This window comes from Schistocerca cancellata, chromosome 1 (genome assembly GCF_023864275.1).
Source record: "Schistocerca cancellata isolate TAMUIC-IGC-003103 chromosome 1, iqSchCanc2.1, whole genome shotgun sequence".
Taxonomy (NCBI): Eukaryota; Metazoa; Arthropoda; class Insecta; order Orthoptera; family Acrididae; genus Schistocerca; species Schistocerca cancellata.
The window spans coordinates 790,574,533-790,599,877 of NC_064626.1; the positions used below are offsets into that span (position 1 = coordinate 790,574,533).

A 25,345-nucleotide genomic window follows, 5' to 3' on the forward strand; every position below is an offset into this window, starting at 1 on the left:
GTGTGGTAGGTATCAACCTAGATCTTTCCAAGCCTTTGACACAGTAGATCATCAAATTCTCCTTGACAAACTGGAGGCAATAGTCATCAGAGGAATCGGGAGAAAATGGTTAGAATCCCATTTCTAAGATAGAACTCAGGTTGTGGAACTCACCTCATCTCAGAATAAGCAAAAAATAAAGTGGGTATCTGATGCTAAGAAAGTGGCAGTAGGTATCCCTCAGTGTAGTGTTCTTGGCCCCCTATTATTCCTAATCTATATAAATGACATTGAAAGGCCCAACAAATCATCAAATGTTGTGTTATTTGTAGATGATACAAGCATAATTATAAGTGGTGACAGCAAATCCTTATTCAGTACAGCTGAAAAAGTTCTGAAGACTGTGCAACAGTGGTTTTATGCTAATAAGTTAACACTCCATTTAAATAAAACAAATTACATACAGTACAGCAAAGTAAATGAGAAGGACAATCACCATTTATCATTGAGTCTACAAAATTTTTCGGCATGTACATTGATCAGCACTTGGGATGGAAAGACCACATCACATACATATCCAAAAAACTCAATTCAGCATGTTTTGCACTGAGAATAACTTCTAGAGTTTGCAGTGCAGAATTGACAAGATTAGTGTATATGGATTATTTCGATTCTATTATATCCTGTGGAATAACATTCTGGGTGCAACTAAATGTCACTTGAGAGAGGTTTTTGAATTACAGAAAAGGGTCATTAGAATTATTACACAGAGCTCTCCACAAACATCCTGCAACCCACTGTTAATGCACTTACAGTACCATCTTTGTACATATTAAAAATCATAATGCATACAAGAACACACTTGAGTAGTTTACGTGTAAATACAGATCTTCAAGACCACAATACATGTGTCTGTAAGAATCTGTATGTAGAAAAAACAAGAAAAACAAAAACTCAACAACATATGAGCCACTATGGAATAAAGCTTTATAATGCTCTACCACTCTGCATCAGGGGAACAGAAGACAAAGGAAAATTTAAGTCAGAATTAAAAAATTATCTGATAAATAAATGTTTTTATAGCATAGAGGAATACTTTGAATCCTTAAATCACTAACTGATAGTTGTATTGTCAATATCAAGTTGTTCTCATTGTCAATTCTATGTCTCATTCATACTCTTTTAACTCTAACTTAATGTGTAATATGTGTTTTCCAAAATGTACCAAATACATTCATCACATACAGTACATGTTAAAAGAGCATGTAAAAGAACAACCCATTAATTCAATGTTTTAAATTTCAACATGTTATATAATGTTAATTTTATGTGTTTGATAGAAATTTGTAATATTCTGCTGTGCATATTCTAGACAGTATTATGACAATTCCTACATCATGTAACTGATGCAAAGGAAGATATGTTCTCTGTGGCAGAAGAAATTCCATGAAACAAATGCAAAGAAGTTATTCTTTGTAATTTGGCAGGTACTGGGAACACCCATGTGAATATACATGGTATTAACAATATAGTACATACAATTTTGCCAGTTTCCAATTATCTAACAGTCATTCAAACCAGATTACTACTTAACTCACTGTGATTCCATCACCACTAATTTTGACCTTCCTCTCATTACAAAGCAAAAGATAACAGCCCAATTCAGTAATTATTTATGCTTTTCTACAAGAAGGAATGTTCGACGGTGATCTGAGGATGCTGCCTTAATCATCTACAAAGTTATCACCTCTGTTTCAAATTCCACATAGTTCTCTTGAACTGCTTTCTTAAACATTTTGAAATAAGCATCAAATGATTTAACTGCATTGTTTGACTATATAGGAAGAGCTTTTTGCTGAGTGCATTTGTATTATGAGTTGCCATGAAGAATGAATGCTGCTAAACTTCACTAAGGTAATATATCACATTTACTCAGTAGTAGTCAGAAGAATCAAGAAACTTCGCAGTGTACTCATGGTCACAGGAGAGAGTATACTTTATTCACTGTTGCATGGACTCTACTAGCAAAGAACTTTTCAAATTACATCTACAGCTGGCCAACCAGTTTATCTCTTGGACATAAGAATGGATTAATGATGTCACATAGCCCACAGTGGATCCTGCACGAAGAAGGGCAACCACACTTCAAACTTGAAATTTGAGCATGTCTCAGAGATACGACCTTCTGATGTTCCCGAGAAGACTATCATCAATCTCATGGCCAAGCAACTAAGTAGGATGATGTTCCAGTTCTCAAGAAAGGACTCAATTTTTCACCCACTCGTACATCTGAACTATCACAGACATTATCAGTGCTGTGGAACAGGAAGCTGCATGACTTCCCCCTGAAGCAGCTGTAGAAGTATATAATGAAACCTATCACACTCTCATCTGAATTAAATCTATGAAACTGAACATCTCTATCAGGGTAAGGGCACCATATGGGGCCTAAGAGAATCTCCAGATATTGTCTTCTTATCAGCAGGTAAATGCAATACAACTGTGGTCCTATCTCCCCAGAATTAAATTGAGAAAGTATGGGGCCTGCTAGAAGACAATGTATATTGGACGATCAGTACTGGTACTACCAAAGAGGGTGCAGAGGAAGACCATGACACTTTTCTGAGAATCGGGCTTACTAGATGAAGTTGTTAAGAAGCTATGACAGAGAGCATCAGTTCCTCCAAGACTTCATGGACTCATGAAAGATTACAAAGATGAGATGCCCTTATGCCCCTTTGTTAGCAACATTGGTGCTCTTTTTGAGAGCTCATACTGACAAAGCATATTGCGACCTCGATGTTGGATTAAGAAAAACGTTGGGTGCAGGAGTCCAGTGATTAGGTCTGTTCCATCTTTAAATTCTTACATGATCTGAGTTCAGACCGGTGTGAGCCAGGTCGGTTTCTATCCTAAGACTATTAATCCATATTAGTACGAAAGGACCATATGGTTAAAATATTTTTTACTATATTAATTAATTTACTATTTTGACAGATTAATGGGTTGAATTTAGAATTCATTTATGTAGATTTTTTCTACAAATAGTACTGATACTTTATGATTTATTTATGTTTATTTTAAAATTTCTTTTATTAGTTATTTGTGTTTTAATTAGTGTTGCTTTTTTAACGTTGTTGGAGTGGAAGGTTGTAGGTTATATTCAGATTCGTAAGGGTCCTAATAAAATAGGGTTTGTAGGGATCCCACAGCCCTTTAGTGATGCTATTAAGTTGATTTGTAAGGAGCAGCCTATTCCTATTATATCTAATTATTTACTTTATTATTTTTCTCCTGTTTTTAATTTAATGATTTCTTTGGCTGTTTGAGTAATTTCCCTTACTTAACTTATATGTGTTCTTTTTCTTATAGTTTTTTTTGTGCTGTACTAGATTAGGTGTTTATACCATTATAATTGCTGGGTGATCCTATAATTCAAATTATTCTTTATTAGGTTCTCTTTCTTCTGTTGCTCAAACAATTTCATATGAAGTTAGTTTAGCTTTGATTTTATTGTCTTTAATTATTTTAACTGGTAGTTTTAACATGTTTGATTTTATAAATTATCAGCTTTATTGCTGATTTATTATTATTGCTTTCCCTTAGCTTTAGCTTGTTTTGATTCTTGTTTGGCTGAGACTAATCGTACCCCTTTTGATTTTGCTGAAGGTGAGTCTGAGTTAGTTTCAGGCTTTAATATCGAATATGGTGCAGGTGGTTTTACTTTAATTTTTTTAGCTGAGTATACTAGAATTGTTTTTATAAGAATATTATTAGCTTTAATTTTTTTTTTGGGGGGGGGGGGGTGATTTTTATTCTTTTATATTTTTTATTAAGCTTGATATTATATATTTTGGTTTTATTTGAGTTCGGGGTACTTTACCATTGTTCCATTATGTTAAGTTGATATACTTAGCTTGAAAAAGTTTTTTACCTTTATCTTTAAATTTTTTATTTTCTTTGTTGGTTTAAGATTTTATTTATCTCATTTACTTAGTGAAATTTTTTAAGTAAAGTTAATAGAAGAGTTAAACTTCTAGTTTTATGTTTTCAAAACATATGCTTTTTCTAAGCTAATTAACTTATTTGTTCTTTAATTCACTTATCTTCATGCATTTGCAACATGGACATTAATTAATAAGTATGCAAACTAGATAATTGTTAACATTTGTCATGTTATGATATAAGGTTCTTCAACTAGTCGTTTACCAATTCATGTTAATAAACATACAACAACTACTATAATTCAGAATAGAATCTGATTGGTAGGATAAAATTGGACACCTCAGAATGGTGTTTTATTATAGAATGGTAAAATTATTAAGATTCTAATTGATAGGAATAGTGCAATAACACCTCCAAACTTGTTGGGAATTGATCTTAGAATTGCATATGCAAATAGTAAATATCATTCTGGTTGAATGTGAATTAGTGTTACTAATGGATTGGTGGGTACAAAATTATATGGGTCTCCTAGAAGGTAAGGGTTAATTAAACATAATATTATTAATAATGATGTTATTAATACAAATGTGATAGAATCCTTGAAAGTAAAGTATGGGTGAAATGGAATTCTTTCGATATCTCCATTTAGTCCTAATGGGTTATTAGACCCTGTTTGATGAAGGCAGAATAAATGAATTGCTGCCATAGCTGCAATAATAAATGGTAATACAAAATGAAACGTAAAGTATCAATTTAATGTAGCATTATAAAGAAGCACATCCTCCCCACATTCATTGAACTAAATCTCTTCCTAAATACGGAATTGCTGATAATGAATTAGTAATTAGTGTTGCACCTCAGAATGATATTTGACCTCAAGGTAAAACGTATCCTAGAAATGCAGTTGCTACAACTAAGAATAGAAATACTGTACCAATTATTCAGGTGTGCATGTATATATAAGATCCATAGTAAATTCCTCATCCCACATGTAAATAAATACAAATAAAGAACATAGACACCCCATTTGCATGAAAAGTTCGAATAATTCAACCATTATTTACGTCCCGGCAGATGTGTACTACACCACTGAATGCTATTACTATATTTGATTTATAATGTATAGCTAAAAATTGTCCAGTTAAGATTTGAATTACCAAACATAATCCTTGTAGGCACCCAATATTTCATCAAAATGAAATATTTGTTGGTGCAGGTAAATCAACTAATGAGTTGTTAATAATTTTAACTAAACGATGTCTTAATCATAAGGGTTTATTTATTAGTAAATTATCTTATTTTACGAATTGGCCCCTGGTTAATATTAGTAATTTTAACTACTGATAATAGTGCTAAAAATAAATAAATTATTATTATTATTATTGTAATAATGAATGTTGGTCTATTATATAATTTTTCTTAGGATATTGTTATTTCTTGGTAATTGACTGAATTATCAATATTTATAGTTTCAGTATTTTTGAAGAAGTCTATAAATAAATGATGACTAACTGAAACCCTCAGCTGCCGACAGATGTTGTTGATATACCTCGATGTGGACAGTTGAAAATGTGTGCCCCCACTGGGACTCGAACCCGGTATCTCCTGCTTACATGGCAGACGCTCTATCCATCTGAGCCACCAAGGACACAGATGAATAGTGCGACTGCAGGGACTTATCCCTTGTATGCTTCCCGTGAGACTCACATTCCCAACTGTCCACAATTCTACATATGTAATGTACCTTATAGACATTTGCCCATTAACTCATTACTCGCGCATGCTTTGGCGATTCCCGTAAGAGTCTGGGCAACCTGTGCGCATTCGCACAGACGAAGGTCAATGGCTGGGTAGCCTTTAACTATATATATGAAGACAGTAACTGTTCTAGAAAGAACAGAATACTGATGATGGCCGTGCAGCTGTTCCCTGGAATAAATGATGACTAACTGAAACCCTCAGCTGCTGACAGGTGTTGTTGATATACCTCAATGTGGACAGCTGAAAATGTGTGCCCCGACCGGGACTCGAACCTGGGATCTCCTGCTTACATGGCAGACGCTCTATCCATCTGAGCCACTGAGGACACAGATGAATAGCGCGACTGCAGGGAGTTATCCCTTGCACGCTTCCCGTGAGACTCACATCCCCAACTGTCCACAATTCTGCATATGTAATGTACCTTATAGTATTCTGTTCTTTCTAGAACAGTTACTGTCTTCATATATATAGTTAAAGGCTACCCAGCCACTGACCTTCATCTGTGTGAATGCGCACAGGTTGCCCAAACTCTTACGGGAATCGCCAAAGCGTGCGCAAGTAATGAGTGAATGGGCAAATGTCTATAAGGTATATTACATATGTAGAATTGTGGACAGTTGGGAATGTGAGTCTCACGGGAAGTGTGCAAGGGATAAGTCCCTGCAGTAGCACTATTCATCTAAGTCCTCCGTGGCTCAGATGGATAGAGTGTCTGCCATGTAAGCAGGAGATCCCAGGTTCGAGTCCTGGTCGGGGCACACATTTTCAGCTGTCCACATCCAGGTATATCAACAACACCTGTCGGCAGCTGAGGGTTTCAGTTAGTCATCACTTACTCCAGGGAAAAGCTGCACGGTCATCAACAGTATTCTGTTCTTTCTAGAACAGTTACTGTCTTCATATATAAAGTCTATAAATATTATCTCTAGGATAATTAATATTAATACAATAAATAGTCTTAGGGCGATAACTATAGTAGTTGATTTAGGTTGAAATATTTCGTTTGATGCAATTCTTGTAATATAAATAAATAGACCTAATATATCACCAAGAAATGTTAAGAATAAAATATATGATAATCAATAGCTGTCCATTATTGTGTCTGTTATGAATGCAACTAAGAAAGTTTGAAGGATAATGAAAAGTGTTATTGATATTGGGTGTCTTAATGTAATAAAATTAATATTTATTACGTTTGATAGTGATATAATTATTATTTTAATCATTTCAGGGGTTAGTTTATTTAAAATATCGGTTTTGGGGACCAACGATGGAAGCTTTCCACCTCTGAAGTTTTAAAAGCGGGGCCTAGACTTATTTCAGGTTTACAAGACCAGTGTTTTTTTAAACTATTAAAACTAATGTTTATATTCTCTGTCTTTACTTCTTTGTTGGTATATTTTGCTGGTGTTTATGTATTTTCTTCTAAATGTAAGCATTTATTAATGGTTCTTCTGAGATTGGAGTATATTGTTCTTTCCTTATTTATATTAATTATTGTTTTTCTTATTGAATTTGATTATGATTATTTCTTTCCTGTTATTTTTTAAGTTTTTTCTGTTTGTGAAGGTGCTTTGGGGCTTTCTATTTTGGATTCAATAATTCAGTCTCATGGTAATGATTTTTTAAATATTTTGGTTTATCGTTATGTTAAAGTATTTATTAATAACTATTTTTTTGATCCCTCACTGTTTGTTAAATAATTGTTGGTGGTTGGTTCATTCTTTAATGTTGCTGTCGAGTTTTGTTTTTATAATTTGTGTGTATTCATATGCTGATTTAAATATAATTAGATCTTATTTTGGTATTGATTATTTTTCTTTTAGTTTAATTTTGTTGAGTTTTTGAATTTGTTCTTTAATAATTACTGCTAGAGGTTCAGTTTATTTGAGTTCTTATCATTCTAATTCTTTTGTTTTTATGGTTTTAATTTTAATAATTATGCGTTATTGTACATTTGCTAGATTGAGTCTTCTATCTTTTTTTTTTAGGTTAGATTAGTTCCTAATTTGCTTTTGATTTTAGGTTGAGGTTATCAGCCTGAGTGTTTGCAGGCTGGTGTTTATTTAATTTTCTATACTTTGGTTGCTAGATTACCTTTGTTGTTGGTTTTATTTATCGTTTATGATTTTTCTAACACTTTATTGGTTGATTTTGGTTCTTATTACTTTGTATTTATAATTTTGGATTTTTTAGTTATGATGCCAATATTTCTGGTTAATTTATGACTTCCTAAGGCTCATGTAGAGGCCCCTATTTCAGGTAGAATAATTTTTGCTGTTGTTTTATTTAAGTTAGGTGGTTATGGAATTTTTCATGTTATAAAGGTTACTTCTTACTTGGGTTTAAGGTTTAATTATTTTGATTATCTTTAGGTTTATCTGGTGGAGTTATTGTTAGGTTTATTTGTTTTCGTCAGGTTGATTTGAAGTCTTTAATTGCATATTCTTCTGTCGCTCATATAAGAATGGTTATTGGTGGATTGATAACTATAAATTGATCAGGTTGTATGCGTTTACTTTCTTTAATGGTTGGTCATGGTTTATTTTGGATTATTTTGTTTATCTAATATTATCTATGAACATTTAGGTAGACGAAGATTATTGATTAATAAGGGTATAATTAATTTAATACCTAGAATGGCTTTATGGTGATTCCTTTTAAGATCATCAAATATGGCTGCTCCTCCATCATTGAATTTGGTAGGTGAGCTTAGATTATTAAATAGAATTATGTCTTGATCTTCTTTTAGATTTTTTGCTTTAATCTTTTTATGTTTTTTTTAGAGCTGTTTATACTTTGTATTATATTCTTGTTCTCAGAATGGGAATTATTATTCTGGGGTTTATAGTTGTTCTCTTGGTTATTTTCGTGAATATCATCTTTTACTTTTTCATTGATTGCATTTAAATATTCTTTGTTTAAAGGGTGAGTATTTCTTTGTATAAGTTGCTGCAGATTTTAATTTAAAATATTGTTTTGTGGAATCAATGATATGAAGTTTTTCATCTTAGGCCATGAATTTATTTTCTATTTGTTCTTCAAGTTATTTCTGTGTTTTTTTCTAGAACTGTAATTTTATTTTAGGTATTTATTATTTTATAATTGATTATGGAATTTTTGTTGAATGAGAACTTTTTAATTTGAATAGCTCTATGGTTGTTATAACTCTAATTTTAGATTGAATATCTCTTATTTTTATGTCTTTTGTTATGTATATTTCTTCTTTAGTGATTTACTATAGAGAGGATTATATATCAGGAGAAAAAATATAAATCGTTGTATTATTATTGTTTTAATATTTATTCTTTCTATAGGGTTTTCAATTATTAGTCCTAATTAGATTAGCATTGTGATAGGATGGGATGGTTTAGGTTTGGTTTCTTATTGTTTAGTTATTGATTATCAAAATGTAAAATCTTGTAGTGCTGGTATATTAACTGCTCTTTCTAATCATATTGATGATGTTGCTATTTTAATTTCTATTGCTTGAATATTACATTTTGGTCGTTGAAATTATATTTATTATTACGATTTTATTTCTAATTCTTTTGAAATAAAGCTTATTATATATTAATTGTTTTGGCAGTTATAACTAAAAGAGCTCAAATTCCTTTTTCTTCTTGACTTATGCTGCATGCCTGCTCCTACTCCTGTTTCTGCTCTAGTTCATTCTTCTACTCTTGTTGCTGCTGGAGTGTATTTATTGATTCGATTTAGACCAATATTAGATACTTATAATTGTGGTTGATTTTTGCTTTTAATTGGTTGTATAACTATATTTATCCGGCCGAAGTGGCCGTGCGGTTAAAGGCGCTGCAGTCTGGAACCGCAAGACCGCTACGGTCGCAGGTTCGAATCCTGCCTCGGGCATGGATGTTTGTGATGTCGTTAGGTTAGTTAGGTTTAACTAGTTCTAAGTTCTAGGGGACTAATGACCTCAGCAGTTGAGTCCCATAGTGCTCAGAGCCATAACTATATTTATGGCTGGATTGGGTGCTAATTTTGAATTTGAGTTAAAGAAGTTTATTGCTCTTTCTACTTTAAGGCAACTTGGTTTAATAATAAGAATTTTGGCTATAGGTTATCCAAAGCTTGCATTCTTTCACTTATTGGCTCATGCTTTGTTTAAGGCATTATTATTTATGTGTGCAGTTTCAATAATTCATGATTTAAAGGATTCTCAGGATATTCGTTTTATGGGCTCAATTGTTAATTTTATACCTTTAACTTCTGTTTGTTTTAATGTTTCTAGTTTATCTTTGTGTGGTATACCTTTTTTGTCAGGATTTTATTCAGAGGACTTGATTCTTGAAATGGTTTGTTTAAGATGAAGTAATTGTTTATTTTTTTCTAATGGTTTAACTGTTTCTTATTCTTTTCATTTATTTTATTATTCAATATCTGGGGATAATAATTTTTATTCTAGATATTCTTTTGATGATAAAGGTTATCATATTTCATTTGGTATGATTGGGTTAGTAAATGTTGCTATTTTTGGTGGTAGTCTTTTATCTTGATTGGTTTTTCCTATTCCTCATGTGATTGCTTTGCCTTATTATTTAAAGTTTTTGACGATTCCAGTTTGATTTTTCTCATAATTTATTTTCTTTCAGTATGCTTTCTTTTGTTAGATTTGCTGGTACTATATGATTTATACCTTTTCTTTCAACTAAGTTTGTTAGATATGTTCCTTTAAAGTTGGGTTATTATTCATCAAAACCATTTGATTATGGTTGAGGTGAGTTATTTGGTGGCCAAGGTTTATATAGATTATTTATTTATTTAATTGGTTATATCCAAGGTTGATATGATTCTAACTTTAAGATTTATCTTTTAACTTTTATTTTTTGAATGTTTATTTTAGTAATGTTATTTTTCTTATACTTAAATAGCTTATAATTAGAGTGCAACACTGAAGATGTTAAGGAAGTATTTTTACTTTTAGGTATTTATAAATATGAATATATTATTTTTTACAGTGAAAATGTAATGTTTTATTTAAACTATATAAATTTTAGAAATGTTAACAGAGTTTAACCACTAATATAAAAAGTTAGCAGCTTTCATATTGGCTTTACATTTTCTTAATTGGAACTTTATATTTCAAATATATTATTAACAGTAATATGCCTCTTTTTGGCTTCAGTTAATAAGAATAAGGGTATATTATTTACCAATCTTCCAGGTCGAAACTGACTGCAATATGTCGCTTATTATTCTATTTAAGGTTGATAGATTATATCAATACTTTTTGAATGCAACCCAAATGTTATAGTTAACTACAACCCTTTATTCTGTTCATTGTAAGGCTCCTCAATTTCATTTGTGGTACAGTCCACCTAACAGGACTAGAATAAAAAATATTGTTGATACTGTTCAGATTATAATGTCTGAAGTTTTGAAAGTAATTACAATTGATAGAATTAATGCAATGAAAGATTAGAAAATTACTGCAATTAAGAGAATCGAAGGGAGAATGGTATTCGTGCTGATCTTTTTGGATCAAATCCACACTCAAATGGTGATCTCTTTTCCTGTTCATTGATTAATTTTTTTGACAATGTTGTTGCAAGGATTATGACAATTATTGGAATAATAAATCTAATAAAAACCCTTGTACATAGGATTAAGATTGTTTCTCTTGGTTTATATCAAGTTTTCTGATTGGGAGTCAAATGTACTATTTATACTAGAAAAACAATTATCTACCTCATTAATAAATAGAAATATGTAAGAATCATCATACTACATCTACGAAGTGTCAATATTATGCTGCTGCTTCAAATCCAAAGTGGTGTCTTGGTGAGAATTGGTTTATTGAGTGTCGACGTAGACATGTTCTTAAGAAGATTTTTCCAATAATTACGTGGAGACCATGGAACCCTGTTGCAATGAAGAATGTAGATCCATATACTGTGTCTGCAATAGTGAAAGGTGCTTCTCAATACTCATATGGTTGAAGTATTGTGAAATATAATCCTAATAGTACTGTGAAGAATAATCTTTGTAATGCTTGAGTGTGTGCTCATGTTACAGTTACTCCTGAGGCTGAAAGGATAGTTGTATTAAGTAATAGAATTTGTATAGGCTTAAAAGGTTGAATTGCTATTGGAGGTCATAATATTCCTAGCTCAATTGTTGGTGCTAGTATTCTTCTAAAGTAGGCTCAGAAGAATGATACAAAGATTAATACTTCTGATGCAATAAATAGGATTATTCCTCATCGTAATCCAATTCATACAAATACTGTATGTAATTATTGATAGGTTCCTACCCATACTACATTTCATCATCAATGAATTATTGTTAGTAAGGTAATCCAAAATCCAATTATAAATCAATTAATGTTAAATAGATGGAATGATTTTGCTAGTCCTGATACTAGGACTATTGCTCCCATTGATCCTGTTAGTGGTCAAGGTCTATAGTCTACTAAGCGGAATGGGTGATTTGAGTGAGTTGTTGACATAGGTTTAATATACTTCTCTAGAATATAAAGTTCTTAAAACTGAGAAAAACGTAAACTTGAATTATGGCTACTGCTGATTCTAGGATTAATAGAAGTATATGTCCAATAATTAGTAGTGAAATTAAGTTTATTGCTATAGACGGTCATGTGTTTCCTGATAAGGTTAATAATAGGTGTCCTGCAATTATGTTTGCTGCTAGTTGTACTGCTAGTGTACATGGTCGAATGACATTTCTAATTGTTTCAATTAATACTATAATTGACATTAATGTGGGTGGCGTTCCTTGTGGTACAAGATGAGTAAATATATGGTTAGTATGATTAATTCATCCAAATAATATAAATCTTAATCATATAGGCAGAGCGATTGTAAATGTTAATGCTAAATGTCTTGTTCTAGTAAAAATACAAGGGAATAGTCCTATAAAATTATTAAATAGTATTATAATAAACATTGAGATAAAAATGAATGTTCTTCCATTAAATGATTTTGGTCCTAGTAGTGTTTTAAATTCGTTGTGTAAAGTTAAGCTTAGTTTATTTCAGATAATGTTAATTCCTGATGGTGTAAGTCAGAACATTGATGAGATTAATAATAGTCCTAAGAATTTTCTAGTTCAATTTAATGACAAGTTGAAGATGTTAGTTGATGGATCAAATGTTGAAAATAAATTTGTTATCATTTTCAAATTTAAGTTCTTTATCTCAATTGTTCTTTTTTCTGCTCTTTTTATAAGGTTAGGTTTAAATGAGAAAACTTTTATTTGATTGAATAGAATTAAAGCAGCTGAAAATATAATGTATAGGGAGATTCATATGAGAGGAGATATTTGAGGGATTTAGATTTAAATTTCCCCATCAGAAGTAGTCATTAATTTACTATTGTTTGATTTAAGAGACCATTACTTACTTTCAGGCTTCTGATGTTTCAAGGTGTACTAATTGTTTAGTTATTTTAGATTGACACTCTAATGTTATACATTTTAACTAACTCCTTGGATTATCTTAGATAATCACTTGATAAATAAATTTACTGAAATTTTTTCAATTACAATTACAGTGTCATCTGCAAACAATCTAAGGGGGCTTCTCAGATTATCAGCTAGATCATTTATATAAATCAGGAACAGCAGAGGGCCTATGACACTACCATGCGGAACGGCAGATACCACTTCTGTTCTACTCAATGATTTACCATATATCATTACGAACTGTGACCTCTTTGAGAGGAAATCACGAATCCAGTCACACCTCTGAGATGATACTCCATATGCATGCAATTTGATTAACAGTCGCTTGTGAGATACGGTATCAAAAGCCTTCTGGAAATATAGGAATATGGAATCGATCTGAGATCCCTTGTCGACAGCACTCATTCATTTGAAAAAAGAGCTAGCTGTGTTGCACAAGAATGATATTTTCTGAATCCGTGATGGTACTGTATCAATAAGTCATTTTCTTCAAGGTCAGTCATAATGTTCGAGTACAGTATATGCTCGAAAATCCTAGTGCAAATTGAGGTCAGTGATATGGGTCTGTAATTCAGTGAGTTACTCCGATTTCCTTTTACCCATAGTAATACGCAGGAACTATCTAATTCAACTTCACTACAAGAAAAACTACTACCAACAGACACTTGTCAGTTGTTTTCATATGTTCCTTTCCTCGCTGATTCTGCGGAGAACATCTTCATTTATTATCAGTCCACTTAAATTTCAATACCTTTCCAGCACCACACATCACACGCTTTGGATTCTCTGTTTTTCCAGTTTTCCCGTGTTCCCCGATTCATACCCGTACAATGTTATGCTCCAAGTGTACATTTTAAGAAAATTCTTCCTTGAATTAAGGCCTATGTTTCGTAGAAGTTGACTTCTCTAGGCCAGGAATGCCCCCGATGATTGTGCTAATCTGCTTCTCATGTCCTCCTGGCTTCATTCATCATGTGTTATTTTGGTTCAAGGCAGCAGAATTTCTTAAGTTCGTCTACTTTGTTGCCTCCAGTTTTGATGTTAAGTTTTTCGGCAATCTCGTTTCTGTTACTCTTCAATACTTTGGTCTACTGTCTAGCCCTATAGTCAACAAACGGGTCCATCTTATAAGGTGATAATGCACAAGCACACCAAACCCACCTCATGAACAAGGTCATCCAGGAGGCAAGAAACGAATGAATGTTGTGGTCTGTAGTATGTGCTGACACAGACCGAGTTGCCAGTGCTTCATTGCAGGAACAATTCTCCGAATGATCTCAATAGCGCGGCCATTAGTGAGTGGAAAAGACTTGAGCAGAAACGTCTCGATCCTCTTGTAGCAGGCATGGCAATGAGTCAAGTGTGTTGCAGTGCATGGTGTGAGGCAGCATGGCATAGATTGTCAGTCATCAGCAGACACAGATTTCGCAGGAGTGTAACAATGTCCACTGGAAGACGGAGGTGTTACACTCATCAGAAAGAAAACAGAGTAATTATGCCAGGGAAAAAGGAAGATGAAACATTCATAATTAATGGGGAGAACCAAAAGAGAGTAGATTGCATCAAACGCCTCAGCTTAAAAGCAGAATGTAGTGTAAATCTTGATTCAGAATGCAAGCTGAATGGACGATTTGGAAAAGGATGTCTGGAATCCTCTGAGACAAAAATGTAAATGTCAAAGTCAAGGAGAAGGCATGTAAGGCCACCATTAGTGTATGGCGCAGAGACGTGGGCAACAACTAAGAACTGGTGCAATAGGCTAGATGTAACTGAGACGTAGACTTGAGGTAGACATGCGGTATCAATACAAAGGACAGGGTTCCAATGGGAAAATCTGATGAATCACAAAAGTTGTTGAAGCGTCCAAGAAAGTAGAGAAGACTCCACCGCTATGATCATATCACGGGAAAAGACCAAATTCATGTTACAAGGAGAGTGATGGAGATGGCAGCGTAAGGCTAAAGTAAGGTCTAAAAACAGATTAGTGGATTGTTTTTGAGAGAAACAGTGGGAAAAAGAACTGACTTAGTATGGCACTCATGACCACAAAAAGCGGCAGAAACTGTAAGGACCTTCGACCCTGCATGAAGCAGGAAAAGATGCAGAAGAACAAACGATGTGCACTTTCGAATAGGCTGCCTTAGTTTGGTTTCATTTTGTTTCAGTTCACATTTTTTTTTTTAGTTTCGTAAGGCTCATTCTTTCATTTCCTGTTCTTCTTGGCTCTAAAGGCGTGCACTCAGTGAAGAAGGATACGCCCGTATTAATATTTGCCTGGTGAGGCTATATACTGAAGAGCCAAAGAAACTGGTGCCACTGCCTAACATCGTGTAGGGCCTCCGCGAGCACGCAGAAGTGCCACAACACGATGTGGCATGGGCTCGACTGATTTCTGAAGAAGTGCTGGAGGGAATTGACGCTATAAACCCGTAAGAGTACGATGGGGTGGAGATCACTTCTGAACAGCACGTTGCAAGGCATCCCAGATATGCTCAATAATGTTCATGTCTTGGGAGTTTGGTGGTCAGAGGAAGTATTTACTCTCAGAAGAGTGTTCCTGGAGCCACTCTGTAGCAATTCTGGACATGTGGAGTGTTACACTGTCCTGCTGGAATTGCCCAAGTCCGTCGGAATCACAATGGACATGAATGGATACAGATGATCAGACAGGATGCTTACGTACATGTCTCCTGTCAGAGTCGTATCTAGACGTATTAGGGGTCTCATATCACCTCAGCTGCACACGCCCCACATCATTACAGAGCCTCCACCTGCTTGAGCCGTCCACCGCTGACATGCAGGGTTCATTGATTCATGAGGTTGTCTCCATACCTCTACACGTCCATCTGCTCGATACAATTTGAAAGGAGACTCGTCGGACGAGACAACATCTTTCCAGTCATCAACAGTCCAATGATGGTGTTGATGGACCCAGACGAGGCGTAAAGCTTTGTGTCGTGCAGTCATCAAGGGAACATGAGAGGGCCTTCAGTTCCATAAGTCCATATCGATGATGTTTCGTTGAATGACACTTGTTGTTGGCACAGCATTCAAATCAGCAGCAAGGGTTGCACTCCCGTCACGCTGAACGATTCTCTTCAGTAATCGTTGGTCCGGTTCTTGCAGGATCTTTCTCGGGCCACAGCGATGTTGGAGATTTGATGTTTTACTGGATTCCTGATATTCACAATACTCTCGTGAAATGGTCGTATGGGGAAATCCCTACTTCACCGCTACCTCTGAAATGCTGCCTCCCATCGCTCGTGCGCCAAATATAACTTCACGTTCAAACTCATTTAAATCGTGGTAATCTTGCATTGTAGCAGTAGTAAGCGATGTACTCGTTACAACTGCGCCAGACACTTGTTGTCCTATGTAGACATTGCCGACAACCACACCGTATTCTGCCTGTTTACGTACCTCTGTATTTGAATATGTATGCCTATACCAGTTTCTTTGGCGCTTCGGTATAAAGACACCTTTATCACATTTGAGGCAGTATAGTTCAGTACTTCACTCTGAGCATTTTTAGAAACAAAAAGATGGTATAGGCCTACTATCTGCTATGAACCGTTTTCGTACTTTTCATATAATTGAAGTGTAGCAAGAAAAAACCCAAAAACACACAGTGTTACAGGATGTCGACGAAATTTCAGCAAAAATAGTGATTTATTTTCCCCTGACTTGTTACCATTTTCTGTTTCTTCAGAGAAGCTTCATCAGAGAAAAGCCTTAAGTAAAAGTAACGTCTACATTTATTTTTTGCCACATAAAGTTTTGTTTCTTTTGCCACAACACAGCAGAATTAACACAACTCTAATTACTACCATATAATGCAGTTGCAATCACAATGAGTGGTTGGTTGGTTGATTTGGGGGAGGGGACCAAACTGCGAGGTCATCAGTCCCATCGGATTAGGGGAGGATACTGAAGGAAATCGGCCGTACCCTTTCATAGGAACCATCCCGGCACTTGGTTGAAGCCATTTAGGGAAATCACGGAAAACCTATATCAGGGTAGCTGGACACGGGTTTGAACCGTCGTCCTCCCGAACGCGAGTGCAGTGTGCTAACTGCTGCGCCATTTCATTCGGTTGATCATGATGAGATAGAGTATCACTAATTGCACAACTGAGGACAAGACACGTGGACAGCTTATGGAAAAGCTGGATAGTTCCACTATCCAAGATATTAAAGAGCAGTTACAACAGTTGTTCATCTTACATCAGGAGAAGACAACGGCTTTTTCACATCCTTCCAACTGCACCAATGCACGCATCCAAGCCAGGGTGGACGCATCATCATATTAACAAGTTGGCTGATAGTACAAGGTTCTTTGTAAATTTGATTATATTATAGTCACTGACATTATACTACATTCGCTCTCAGCTCATGAAGATTCATTACGTTTCCTCCTCTTCTGTTGGATCCTTCACTTTTTTTTGTCAGCCAATGTATTTTAGTTTTGTGACACGTTGCAAATGTTACATGATGATTAGCGTATTTTCCACGAGCGTTCTTCCACAACAGAGGTCAGATTTCTGGAAGTGAACAATGACTTAGGTTGGTAGTGGGGTAAAAGAAGTGTCGTTGTGTTGACGTTCTGCGTGAACACACCACTACTTGAAGGTGACGTCGAGTGACATTCCGTACCTTTCCACTCCATTAAAGTTTAGTGTTGCTGTTGTTGTTGTGGTCTTCAGTCCTGAGAATGGTTTGATGCAGCTCTCCATGCTACTCTATCCTGTGCAAGCTTCTTCATCTCCCAGTATCTACTGCAACATACATCCTTCTGAATCTGCTTAGTGTATTGATCTCTTGGTCTCCCTCTACAATTTTTACCCTCCACACTGCCCTCCAATGCTAAATTTGTGATCCCTTGATGCCTCAAAACATGTCCTACCAACCGATCCCTTCTTCTAGTCAAGTTGTGCCACAAACTTCTCTTCTCCCCAATCCTATTCAATACCTCCTCATTAGTTACGTGATCTACCCACCATATCTTCAGCATTCTTCTGTAGCACCACATTTCGAAAGCTTCTATTCTCTTCTTGTCCAAACTAGTTATCGTCCATGTTTCACTTCCATACATGGCTACACTCCATACAAATACTTTCAGAAACGACTTCCTGACACTTAAATCTATACTCGATGTTAACAAATTCCTCTTCTTGAGAAACGCTTTCCTTGCCATTGCCAGTCTACATTTTATATCCTCTCTACTTCGACCATCATCGGTTATTTTACTCCCTAAATAGCAAAACTCCTTTACTACTTTAAGTGTCTCATTTCCTAATCTAATTCCCTCAGCATCACCCGACTTAATTTGACTACATTCCATTATCCTCGTTTTGCTTTTGTTGATGTTCATCTTATATCCTCCTTTCAAGACACTGTCCATTCCGTTCAACTGCTCTTCCAAGTCCTTTGCTGTCTCTGATAGAATTACAATGTCATCAGCGAACCTCAAAGTTTTTACTTCTTCTCCATGAATTTTAATACCTACTCCGAATTTTTCTTTTGTTTCCTTTACTGCTTGCTCAATATACAGATTGAATAACATCGGGGAGAGGCTACAACCCTGTCTTACTCCTTTCCCAACCACTGCTTCCCTTTCATGCCCCTCGACTCTTATAACTGCCATCTGGTTTCTGTACAACCTGTAAATAGCCTTTCGCTCCCTGTATTTTACCCCTGCCACCTTCAGAATTTGAAAGAGAGTATTCCAGTTAACATTGACAAAAGCTTTCTCTAAGTCTACAAATGCTAGAAACGTAGGTTTGCCTTTTCTTAATCTTTCTTCTAAGATAAGTCGTAAGGTCAGTATTGCCTCACGTGTTCCAACATTTCTACGGAATCCAAACTGATCTTCCCCGAGGTCGGCTTCTACCAGTTTTTCCATTCGTCTGTAAAGAATTCGCGTTAGAATTTTGCAGCTGTGACTTATTAAACTGATAGTTCGGTAATTTTCACATCTGTCAACACCTGCTTTCTTTGGGATTGGAATTATTATATTCTTCTTGAAGTCTGAGGGTATTTCGCCTGTCTCATACATCGTGCTCACCAGATGGTAGGGTTTGGTCATGACTGGCTCTCCCGAGGCCGTCAGTAGTTCAAATGGAACGTTGTCTACTCCCGGGGCCTTGTTTCGACTCAGGTCTTTCAGTGCTCTGTCAAACTCTTCACGCAGTATCTTATCTTCCATTTCGTCTTCATCTACATCCTGTTCCATTTCCATAATATTGTCCTCAAGTACATCGCCCTTGTATAAACCCTCAATATACTCCTTCCACCTTTCTGCCTTCCCTTCTTTGCTTAGAACTGGGTTGCCATCTGAGCTCTTGATATTCATACAAGTGGTTCTCTTCTCTCCAAAGGTCTCTTTAATTTTCCTGTAGGCAGTATCTATCTTACCCCTAGTGAGACAAGCCTCTACATCCTTACATTTGTCCTGTAGCCATCCCTGCTTAGCCATTTTGCACTTCCTGTCGATATCATTTTTGAGACGTTTGTATTCCTTTTTGCCTGCTTCATTTGCTGCATTTTTATATTTTCTCCTTTCATCAATTAAATTCAATATTTCTTCCGTTACCCAAGAATTTCTATTAGCCCTCGTATATTTACCTACTTGATCCTCTGCTGCCTTCACTACTTCATCCCTCAGAGCTACCCATTCTTCTTCTACTGTATTTCTTTCCCCCATTCCTGTCCATCGTTCCCTTATGCTCTCCCTGAAACTCTCTACAACCTCTGGTTCTTTCAGTTTATCCAGGTCCCATCTCCTTAAATTCCCACCTTTTTGCAGTTTCTTCAGTTCCAATCTGCGGTTCATAACCAATAGATTGTGGTCAGAATCCACATCTGCCCCTGGAAATGTCTTACAATTTAAAACCTGGTTCCTATATCTCTGTCTTACCATTATATAATCTATCTAATACCTTTTAGTATCTCCAGGATTCTTCCAGGTATACAACCTTCTTTTATGATTCTTGAACCAAGTGTTGGCTATGATTAATTTGTGCTCTGTGCAAAATTCTACCAGGCGGCTTCCTCTTTCATTTCTTACCCCCAATCCATATTCACCTACTACGTTTCCTTCTCTCCCTTTTCCTACACTCGAATTCCAGTCACCCATGACTATTAAATTTTCGTCTCCCTTCACTATCTGAATAATTTCTTTTATTTCATCATACATTTCATCTATTTCTTCATCATCTGCAGAGGTAGTTGGCATATAAACTTGTACTACTGTAGTAGGCATGGGCTTTGTGTCTATCTTGGCCACAATAATGCGTTCACTATGCTGTTTGTAGTAGCTAACCCGCACTCCTATTTTTTTTATTCATTATTAAACCTACTCCTGCATTACCCCTATTTGATTTTGTATTTATAACCCTGTAATCACCTGACCAAAAGTCTTGTTCCTCTTGCCACCGAACTTCACTAATTCCCACTATATCTAACTTTAACCTATCCATTTCCCTTTTTAAATTTTCTAACCTACCTGCCCGATTAAGGGATCTGACATTCCACACTCCGATCCGTAGAACGCCAGTTTTCTTTCTCCTGATAACGACGTCCTCCTGAGTAGTCCCCGCCCGGAGATCCGAATGGGGGACTATTTTACCTCCGGAATATTTTACCCAAGAGGACGCCATCATCATTTAATCATACAGTAGAGCTGCATGTCCTCGGGAAAAATTACGGCTGTAGTTTCCCCTTGCTTTCAGCCGTTCGCAGTACCAGCACAGCAAGGCCGTTTTGGTTAATGTTAGAAGGCCAGATCAGTCAATCATCCAGACTGTTGCCCCTGCAACTACTGAAAAGGCTGCTGCCCCTCTTCAGGAACCACACGTTTGTCTGGCCTCTCAACAGATACCCCTCCGTTGTGGTTGCACCTACGGTACGGCCATCTGTATCGCTGAGGCACGCAAGCCTCCCCACCAACGGCAAGGTCCATGGTTCATGGGGAGTTAGTGTTGTTAATCGGCATAATCCTGAAGAAGATACCAGCAAAGGGATCAAAACGACGAATTCTGTAGAATTTAGTAGAGGAATATGCAATGAGGTGACGACAGTCATGGGATAGCGATTTGCACATATACTAATGGCGGTAGTATCGCGTACGTGAGGAATGAAAGGACAGTGCATTGGCGGTGCTGTCATTTATATTCATCTGAAAACGTTGTCGACGTGATTACGGCCACTTGACGGGAATTTGAGACTGAACACGTAATGGTAGTTGGAGGTAGACTATGGGCCGTTCCATTTCGGAAATCGTTAGGGTATTCTCTTTTCCGAGATCCACAGTGTCAACAGCGCGCTGAGAATACAAAATTTCAGGCATTTCCTGTCACCACTGACAACGCAGCGGCCGATGGCCTTCTACATCTACATCTACATATATACTCAGCCAGACACCAAGCGGTGTGTGGCGGAGGGCACAATTCACCCCAAAGTCATATCCCCCCCCCCCCTCTGTTCCACTCGCGGATCGCGTGAGGGAAAAACGACTGTCTGAACGCCTCAGTAAGAGCTCTTATTTCCCTTATCTTTGAATGATGATCATTACGCGATTTGAAAGTTGGTGGTAAAAATATACGCTCTACATCCTCGGCGAAGATTGGATTTCCCAATTTAGTGAGCAGCTCCTTCTGTTTAGCGCGTCGTCTATCTGCAAGTGTGTCGCACTTCAAACTTTCTATGAGATTTGTAACGCTCTCGCAATGGCTAAATGTACCAGTCACGAATCTTGCCGCTCTTCTTTGGACCTTCTCAATATCTTGTATCAGACCCAACTTGTAAGGGTCCCATACAGACGAACAATACTCTTAAGACTGGACGAACTAACGTATTGTAAGCTATTTCCTTTGTTGAAGGACTGCATCGCTTCAGGATTCTGCCAATAAACCGCACTCTAGAGTTCGCCTTACCCGTTACTCGTGTAATCTGATCATTCCATTTGCGATCATTTCGAATAGTCACACCCCGATACTTCACTGATGTTACCGCTTCCAAAGAGTGATAATTTATTTTGTACTCATACATTAACGGGGATTTTCGCCTTGTTATACGCAGTAGGTTACACTTACTAATATTGACAGATAACTGCAAATCCTCATTGATTTGTTCACAACTTTCGGGTGATACTACTTTCCTGTAGACTACAGCATCATCGGTAAACAGTCTAAGGCCGCTGCCAATACCATCAATCAGATCGTTTATGGCAGCAACTTTCACTTAATGACCGAGAGCGGTCGTGTTTTCGCAGAGTTGTCAGTGCTAACAGACAAGCAACACTGTGTGAAATAACAGCAGAAATCAATGCGGGGTGCACGACGGACGTATCCATTACAACAATCGGTGAAATTTTGCGTTAATGTGGTATGGCAACAGACGACCGGCGCGAGTGTATTTGCTAACAACACGGCATCGTCTGCAGCGCGTCTCCTGGGCTTGTGAGCATATTGGTTGGACCCTAGACGACTGGAAAACTGTGACCTGATAAGTTGAGTACCAAGTTCAGTTGGTATGAGCTGATGGTAGACTTCGAGTGTGTCGCAGACCTCACGAAGCCGTGGACCTAAGTCGTCAACAAGGCACTATGCAAGCTGATGGTGGCTCTGTAATGGTGTAAGTAGGCTGTTCAGGTTTTTATATTGGTAACGCCAGGTAGCGCTCTGTATGAAAATCACCGATGTGCTGTGTGCAGTCTGTGGCTGGTTGGCATTGTTGAAATATTCGCTGTTCTAGTGTTGGGCAGTTGGATGTGAACAGCGCGTAGCCTTGTGCAGTTGGAGGTGAGCCGCCAGCAGTGGTGGATGTGGGGAGGGAGATGGCAGAGTTTCGAGAGCGGATGATCTGGACGTGTGTCCGTCAGAGACAGTAAATTTGAAAGACTGGATGTCATGAACTGATATATGTATTATGACTTTTGAACACTATTAAGGTAAATACATTGTTTGTTCTCTATCGAAATCTTTCATTTGCTAACTATGCCTAACAGTAGTTAGTGCTTTCAGTAGTTAGAATCCTTTATTTAGCTTGCAGTATTGGCGCTCGCTGTATTGCAGTAGTTCGAGTAACGAAGATTTCTGTGAGGTAAGTGATTCAATAAAGTTATAGGTTATTGTTAGTCAAGGCCATTCTTTTGTAGGGATTATTGAAAGTCAGATTGCGTTGCGCTAAAAATATTATGTGTCAGTTTAGTGATGATCAGAATAAGTAAAGAGAGAAATGTCTGAGTACGTTCAGTTTTCCTCAGTTGTTTGAAAATCAGTACAATCATTCATTAATTTTTCTAAGGGGACGTTTCAATGGCATGGGTTGTGTTGACATGGAATGGACTGTGTCCTCTGGTCCAACTGAACCAATCTTTGACGAACTGGTTATGTTCAACTACTTGTTCCCAAACAATGATGTTTTGTTGACAGATGACAATGTACCATGTCACCGGGCCACAACTGTTTGCAATTGGTTTGAAGAACATTCTGGACAAAAAATGTTCAAATGTGTGTGAAATCTTATGGGACTTAACTTATAAGGTCACCAGTTCCTAAGCTTACACACTACTTAACCTAAATTATCTTAAGGACAAACACACACGCCCATGCCCGAGGGAGGACTCAAACCTCCACCGGGACCAGCCGCACAGTCCACGACTGCAGCGCCTTAGACCGCTCGGCTAATTCCACGCGGCCATTCTGGAAACTTCGAGCGAATGACTGCTTGACATAAATCCCTTCGAACATTTATGGGACATAACTGAGACATCAGTTCTTGCAGAAAATCCTACACTGGCAACACTATCGCAGTTATGGACAGTTATAGAGGCATTATGGCTAATATTTCTGCAGGGAGCCTCCAGCGACTTGTTGAGTCTACGACACCTCGAATTGCTACACTACGCCGGGCAAAAACAGGAGTATCGCAGTATTTTCACCACACCAGTTTAATGCGGCTTAACAACTCAGAAGATCTCAGCACCAATTGTTTTGCAATGTTCAGTTCGTACAGAGAGAAGCACTCACCAGAGTCGGCGTGCTGCAGCTGCGGCGCGTGCTGGTGCTGGTGGACGCTGGAGAAGGGCCCATTAGGCAGCTGCCCCACGGACCCGGTGCCCGAGCCGGGCCTCGGCGGCGTGTCGTCGCCGTGCGTGACCACTACACTGGGCGCGCGCTGCACGCCGGAGCCGGGCCGGCGCGCCGGCTGGAAGATGGTGGCCAGCTCGGGCTGCCCCTGGCCCGCATCCTGGCCCTGCTGCTGCTGCTGCTGCTGCTGCTGGCCGTCGCCGCCGCTGCTGCTGCCGCCGCCATGGCCGCCGCCTGCGCAGCCGCGCATCGCTCACTCGCAACCGCGCATCCTGCCAAACAAATGCAACGCTCCACTCGTACCCGTCTTCACGACTGACGTACACGTATCTACATCTACGAGGGCTGTTTTTTTTTTCAACCTCCGATCGCCCATCTAAGCAAGTAAGAGGTAGGGAGGAGCCGGACCTGCGCGTCATGCGATTGCGCAGCTACCCCACCACAACCTCTGCCGTTTTCAGCTGCAGTGAGTCAGTCGTAGCCGAGCTACGTCCGTGTAAACGTGGCCGCTACTCTCGATGCTCCCGCCAAATGTGAGTTACAAAGTGTAATCCGTTTTCTGCAAGCAGAAGGATGTAGTGCTGCGGAAATCCATCGCAGAATGAGCGATGTGTATGGTAACAACTTTATGAGTGATGGTAGAGTTTGGGAATGGTGTCGAAAATTTAAAGAAGAATGAACAGACGTCCACGATGAAGGTGGACAAGGTCGCAAGCGACTGTAGGCCTCGTCGAGCGTGTTGATCAGGCGGTGAGATGCAAACGGAGGTTTACAGTTAGCGAACTGTCTGATGAATTTCCAGACATTTCAGGGTCTGCTTTGTACACAATTGTGACTCAAGACATAGGCTATCCGAAACTGTGTGCACGTTGGATCCCAAAAATGCCGAGTACTGACCACAAAACGCAAAGGAAGGCGTCAGCATGATCGTTATCACACGTGATGCCAATGAGGGAAACGTTTTTTTGAAGTCGATTGTTATTGGCGATGAAACGTGGGTCCTCTATGCCAATCCTGAAACAAAGGAACAATCAAAGCAGTGGATGCACACAGCTTCCCCAAGCAAGCCAAAAAAGTTTAAACATTCACTGGCAAAAAGAAAAACAACGACCACTATGTTTTGGGACC

General features: G+C 37.6%; 1 protein-coding gene across 13 annotated transcripts in view; it reads right to left on the bottom strand.

Moving 5' to 3' along the window:
• Positions 1–25,345, bottom strand: part of LOC126187542 (putative thiamine transporter SLC35F3) — a 653,727-nt gene that overhangs the window by 317,336 nt on the left and 311,046 nt on the right. For all 13 annotated transcript variants that reach the window (XM_049928741.1, XM_049928748.1, XM_049928702.1 and 10 more), the window contains exon 3: positions 24,158–24,489. In XM_049928741.1, the coding sequence (XP_049784698.1) occupies positions 24,158–24,467 (310 nt within the window). In that variant the 5' untranslated portion in view covers positions 24,468–24,489. The remainder of the gene's footprint in view (positions 1–24,157; positions 24,490–25,345) is intronic.